This window comes from Ipomoea nil, unplaced genomic scaffold, assembly GCF_001879475.1.
Source record: "Ipomoea nil cultivar Tokyo-kokei standard unplaced genomic scaffold, Asagao_1.1 scaffold2957, whole genome shotgun sequence".
Classification (NCBI taxonomy): Eukaryota; Viridiplantae; Streptophyta; class Magnoliopsida; order Solanales; family Convolvulaceae; genus Ipomoea; species Ipomoea nil.
This window is the reverse complement of record NW_017619385.1, coordinates 1,482,759-1,489,368: the sequence shown is the minus strand read 5'-3', so window position 1 is coordinate 1,489,368 and position 6,610 is coordinate 1,482,759. Positions and strand designations below refer to the sequence as shown.

The 6,610-nt window shown below is 33.7% G+C and overlaps 1 protein-coding gene across 1 annotated transcript; it reads left to right on the top strand.

Annotated features, from left to right (window-relative positions):
- Positions 1-1,997: 1,997 nt before the first annotated feature.
- Positions 1,998-4,893, top strand: LOC109162690. Its single transcript, XM_019311375.1, has 8 exons — positions 1,998-2,089; positions 2,172-2,299; positions 2,402-2,489; positions 2,562-2,694; positions 3,729-4,010; positions 4,107-4,343; positions 4,436-4,588; positions 4,837-4,893. The coding sequence occupies exons 1-8, from the start codon at positions 1,998-2,000 to the stop codon at positions 4,891-4,893; spliced, it is 1,170 nt and encodes a 389-aa protein (XP_019166920.1).
- Positions 4,894-6,610: the final 1,717 nt, after the last annotated feature.

Genomic DNA, 6,610 nt, shown 5'->3' with positions numbered 1-6,610 from the left:
TATGAGACCTCCCAAAAGATATACTGGATTGACAAGCAAGTGAAAGAGATTAACGAGGCATTCGACAAGAATGAGAGATTCGGCTCAAGAGTGCCAACCAACAGCTGGAGGCTTATCAAATGGACAAAACCCCCACCAGGGTGGGTAAAGATCAATATAGATGGATGTCACAACTCTAGTACGAACCAAGCGGGATGTGGGGGCTTGATCAGAGACGAAAAAGGTTCATGGATTAAAGGTTTTGCGTATACGGTGGGAGCCTGCTCAGTCGAGTCTGCTGAAGCCTGGGCGCTGCTAAAAGGGATCCAGCTAGCAAATACACTTGGCTTAAAGAAGGTGTGTTTTGAAAGTGATGCATTGAACGCGGTTAATGATGTAAACCGGAACAGCAGAAATAGCAGTATCACAAATAACATCATTCATGCTTGTAAACGTGAGCTCAGGAGGATCCCGACATGGGTGATATCGTACGTACCAAGGGAACAAAATACTGCAGCAGACTTCTTGGCCAAAACAGCCGGACCAACCACAGGCCTTAGAGTCTTAGAAACTTCGCCGGTCCTACTCCAGCAGATCCTTGAAGAAGACAGACTTGGCATACCGATATGGCGCCAACTTGACAGCTCTCTGTTGTAATCTCTGGGTAACCCCCTTCCATATACCCAAAAAAAATAATTTGTTAAGTCTAATAGGATGCATGATTCCGCGTTTCTGTATGTGAAAAATTTGTTCTGTATGTGAATTATTATTACGATAACAACAACAACAACAACAATAATAATAATAATAATAATAATAATAGTAACTAATAATTCTTCTTTTACTCAACATGTTAAATTACACGAATTTATTTATAAATTAATATGAATACCATAAATGTTTTCACATTTGGAGGGAAAATTTTTGGGCAATTATTTTGCTTTAATAGAGATAGAGATAGAGATAGAGATAGAGAATAGAGAATATCTCTATATATATTAAAGCAAAATAATATGAGCAAAAAACTCCCGCCCAACAGCAACGGCGTCGTTTTGACAAAGCCGAAATATTTATTGTATTTGCGTCGGAAAACGAAGGGTTTATGCAGTGTAATACCTAAAGTTTATAGAAAACCTACATTTTTTAAAATATCTACGGTAGATCACTCTCCAATCCAATGGGATTAGAGAATGTATTTAATTCCATCAGTTCCCCATATGGAACATTGAGCCCACGAAGCCATACATATTCTCTAGGTATTAATTTCGAAGGAAAAATTACGAAAGGTCATCAGACCTTATATATACAACACATATACAGCACAAAGTTATTGCACAGAAAAAATCTACACCGGCCTCTCTCCTTCTTCTTCCCTACAACAAGATGTTTATCCTTGCTAGCCAAATATCTCCAATGAACACCAGGCAGGCTCTTAGGTTACGGGTGGTGAGAGCGTATCAGATTCCTGAGAGAAGTTATCCATCTAAGATTAGATCAAAAGAAATAGTTTTTCATGATGAAGAGATAAGTGTTATTTACAAATATATATTCAAATACAACAACAGTATGCAGTGCAGTTTAGGGTTTAGTCCACAAGTTTTTTTTTTTTTTTTTTTACAGTTCCTATTTATGAGATATATTTAGAAAGCTCCTATTTATGTTATTTACACATACACAGGGTTCCTTCCTGCATGCTCATGTACCCAAAGAATATGTGGAAAAGTACCTAAGCTATTTTTCTGAAGGTTCAGTCTACGCTATAAAGAATTTTTGTGTGATCACCAATTTTTACTCATACAAGACCAGCCCACAGAAGTACATGATAAAATTCAATTATCAGACTATGGTAAAGGATTTAAAGAATGCGAAATTTCCTATGAAAATGTATCGTCTGAAGTCGTTTAGAGAGATCAAGTCTAATGAAGGCCTTGATGAGAAACACCTCTTTGGTAATCAATTGCTCTCTTTCAATTTAATTTTCTAAATAATTGATATTGTTACTATTATTTTATACTGTAATGGGCTATTTTGTATATGTGATTGGTCGAGTTATTCAGATTCACTGCCCACAGGAGAAATTGATTAATGGGAAGAACTCCAGGCTGATTGAGTATTTTTTTTTTCTGTTCATTCTATTTCTATTCTATTTTTAGATTTTCTGTTCTTCTAATCTCTTATCTAACATTTTGCAGTGGTATACAATTGATGTGTACTTTGTGGGATGAACACGTAAGCAAGATCGAGGCATTCTACAATTCTACTTCACAAGAGCCATTATTGGTGTTGATCCAATTTTGTAGGGCTAGGGTGTGTTTAAAAAGTAAGTAGAAAAAAAATGTTAGTTTCTGCCTAACTTATATTAGTATTTGTCCATATTTACCAATAATGGTTTGTCTAATGTGTACTACCATAATTTCTAAAGGTGGGGATGTTAAGATTTGTAGCTCCTATGATGTAACAAAACTGCCGTTCAATCAGGAATCTCCACCATTTGGGGAGTTCAGAAAAAGGTTAGTCAATGCTTATTCTTGCACTACTTATTCAATTGGTCCCTAATTCTTAGTGTATTTTTAATTTCACAGTATCAGCCATGAACAGACTCCAATGCGCAGTATTATTTCACAATCAAGTTTTAAGGAATATAGCTCCTATTCAGTTTCCCTATCTGGTGATATGGAAGTCCGTACTATCAGTGAAATATACAGAGACAAGGAGGTAATCTCTATATTTAAAACCTATTAGTTGTTACCTTAGTCGATATACTATGATCTCTACAGCAATAATCTGGTGAGATATCAATGCCAACTGCTTGATATGTAATCTGCATTTAATAATATACATTGGATTTGAAACAAATATACTATTTGGTTAATTGACTAATACTGTGAAGTTTACCAGTGGATGCTTACTTGATTGAGGAAATAAATAGTCTTTAAATATATAGACTAATACCATTGGCCATGCTATGTAGGCATCTCAAACCTGCACAATGAGAGTCAATATAGAACTTAGCATCCCATTAATACTCATTAAAACTTAATACAGTAACAAATTAGAGAAACTGTTAGTGGCTGCTTAGCTCATTGTGAAATTGGTGTGAGAATGATTATGCAACTCATAGTCTGTATGTGACCCCAACCTGCACAAACAAAAGAATAATCATTTGAATGATTTCCTTGGATCATTACCTATTTGATTAAATATATATGTACTCACTGTATATAGTTGACCATTGTTATATGTTTTTGCCACACATGCTCTGTATTCATCTCAAATATGGACAGTGAGTGCCAACCTGACCACTCTTTGAATCTGCACATTTAATATTTGGCATTAGATACAAATATAATAGCACAGAACATAGCAGTCTGTATATAAATCATTCAAAGTTATTAGTTTAACAAATTAGATAATCTATTAGGGTGTGCTTATCTCAGGGAGTAAATTGGATGAACACATCCTAGGACAGTTTTGTTGTTATTATTATCCAAACCATACTCTGTGTTTGACCCAAACCTGCACACACAAATTAAGTTTTGTTAGTTATATAACCATAGTATTTTTTATTTTCTGTTAGCAAAAATAGATCAACCGATACATAGTATGCATCTCCAAACTTTACAAAACCTAAATCCTAAACCCTAAACGCTAAACCATAATGTACCTTGATAATTCTGTAAATTTATACTCAAACAGGATTGGATTGGGGCTCATAATGTACCTTGCTAATTGTCTATGTGTGTGTGCAGTTTGGAGATTTTTGGGTGGCAACAAGGATTGTGTTCATTGATGATCCTGAGTGGTACTATGTTTCGTGTAGAACAAAGGGTTGCAACAAAAAGCTGAAAATGAAAGGTAAGTGGCTGTGGTGTAGTACATGTGACAGGAATTGGGGCGATGGAACCTTGAGGTACAGGGTTAAAGTTAGGGTTGTGGACTTGGATGGGAATGTTCCTTTCCTTCTATGGGATAGGGAGTGTCTTGATCTACTTGGTGTTACCGCAGATGATTTGAATTCTACCCATACTAAGGTACTAAATGGTGTTTAATATACAATTGTTAACTAATATACCAATTGTAGAAATTTCCTATGTACACAAACTTAAAAAAAAATGAATTATGTGCAGGGCCGAAAGGGGCTACCTAAGGAGCTTGATAATCTGATTGGATTGAATCTGCTCTTTCGAATTGCTGTTCGCAAAGAACAGTTCCAAAACTACCTTAATGCTTTCCCTGTTATGAGGATCATCACTGATGAAAAGATTGTAGAAAAGCATGCACCAGAGCTAATTGGAGTTAGGGACCGGGACCTCAGTTCAAAATTGGAGTTGGAGCTTACAGAAGATGATCTATGGGATCTAGAGGTATAATTGGGGCTACTGAGTATCCTATTATACTAATTACTTTATAAATGCAAATTATTTAGTACTTACAGTTTCAAATCTCTATTTTGTAGGAAAATGAGCAAGCAAATGAAGCTGAAAGTCCTCTACAAGTTGTTGCACAGAGGCTGAATGCAGAGAACACCATTGAGAATGGAACAGTCAAGAGATCCCTGATTGATGAATTTTCCAGCACACAAAGTTCTAAAAAAAACAAGGAAGCTGTGGTCAAAATTGAGAAATAATGAATATGTGTAATGAGTGGAATGACTGGGATGTGCTCTATTGAACTCTTTTTTTTTTTTTTTTTTGAATGCTTTTGTGAGGACACACTTGCGGTGGTCCTAAAACAGTTTGACCTAACATTTGCAGACTCATGGTGATTTTAATTGGTTTCAGTTGGTTTATAACTCATGTTATTAGTAAGGAAAATGTTTTATCCCTTCTGCAAAATGTTTTTTTGTTTTGTTTGTAGGTACTAAAGAAGACAGTGATTCCACATAAAAAGCAGAAGAGGATGAACATCACATGATGGAAAAAGACAATGCAGATAGTATATATTAGCGTACGTATATATTTTCAATTGTAATTTGTTAATGTAAAAGATTAGCTGGAAGATTAATGTAATTTTTTTTTTAGCATACAGATTTATTTTGCACGTTACATTTGTAATTTAAGTTAAGTTATATAGTGCCTCAAGATCAATGTAAGATAAATCTTAGTGATTACTTATAATTTTACCTGTTCTATTCATAACAATGTAAAGATTGTAAATATGAACTTTTTTTTTTTTAATTTAATTCTAAAAGCACTTATCCATCACTTCTATTAAGATTACATGCTATCAATAACTATACACTGATTACTAAACTATATATACAAAGAGTACAAAACTTAAATTATTTAGTAAAAGAGATATCTCACCATGTCCATTGGTTACTGTCACTCGCTTCTCCATTTTGGTAATCACCAAAAGCAAAACATGTTGGTATCCAATTTTGAGCACACTGAATAGATGTAAACAGGATATTAACATTGTACTTAATATAAGGTAACAAAAATACTATGAAACTAACGTATACGTTATAGGTGCTTGCAGAATAGAATTTGTTCTTAAACATCAAGTTTCAAATGTAAATAATCGCATAACTTCATAGTTTTCAATGTATTAGGATTCAAACAGAACGGTTAACGTCATTGTTACTACTAAAAACTGTTTTAAGTTTGATAAAGTAAGACACACTTCATTCTACTTTAGAATGGAGTCAAAAACACCATTGTGAGTAAAACAGTAATATAACTTCATCATAGAGGTATTTCAATAAGCCTAACATAACAAAAAAAAAAAATCACATGTTGATCTGCTTAATATTTTCAGTAAACTTGAACTTATAAAACTGATAATACTAATACTCTAATAAAGTAAAGAGACAAATTGAATTCAGGTGAGTTCAGCAAGCATAATGTAATGCATATCAAAATATACCTCAGAAATATTATATATAGTACATGAGTATCGAACACACGTGTACTTAAGTATAGTGATAGCTAATTATGGAATTAAAACTTATCTTTTATAATGCAAGTACAACTGAATTTGACAACGTGCATTATAAGATGTCATTATGGCCACAGACATGTTGACAACAATTTGCAATATAAACTCTCTTCAAAATCCTTTGAACCATCATAGATTAGGTAGCAGCTTGCCTGCATTTTAGTCAACAATTATTAAATTTAGATACAACTGCCATTCATATGGTGTAAAACTATAATCACGTTATTAGAATGTACATGATCAGGGACTTAGTGCTGATTAGGCACTTACCATGTGTTGACACCAACTTTGTATCTCTGAAGCCTCCTCAAATGCCTTAAGATGAACTTTCTAATTCGTCATACAGATTCCACAAGATAATTATCTGGATCAAGGGAGTATAAAAAAAATATAACTTAGAAACAATGTAATAATATTATTCTGGGTAACTAACAATGTATATCAAAGTAGATTCTAAACTATTGTGTAGGCTTAAAACTTATCTTTGAGCCTTGCTAAGCAACTGTAAGTACCAAATTGAATAACATTGGTACTTACTTAGTGAAAACATGTCACCACATGTTCACAATCACACCTCTTTTCATAATCAAGTTCCCTGAAAAACAACATAGTAGCTTAATCAGGTAATTTATTATATTTCAGAATAATTTTATTAATCAATAAAATTATGAGAAGGAAAGAGTAATAATAT

Coding starts and splice junctions, on each gene's coding strand:
- LOC109162690 (XM_019311375.1), top strand. CDS start 1,998: ATGGGCTATTTTGTATATGTGATTGGTCGAGTTATTCAGATTCACTGC. Junction 2,490..2,561: donor TTTGGGGAGTTCAGAAAAAG/GTTAGTCAATGC, acceptor TTAATTTCACAG/TATCAGCCATGAACAGACTC. Junction 4,589..4,836: donor AAAAAAACAAGGAAGCTGTG/GTCAAAATTGAG, acceptor TTTTGTTTGTAG/GTACTAAAGAAGACAGTGAT.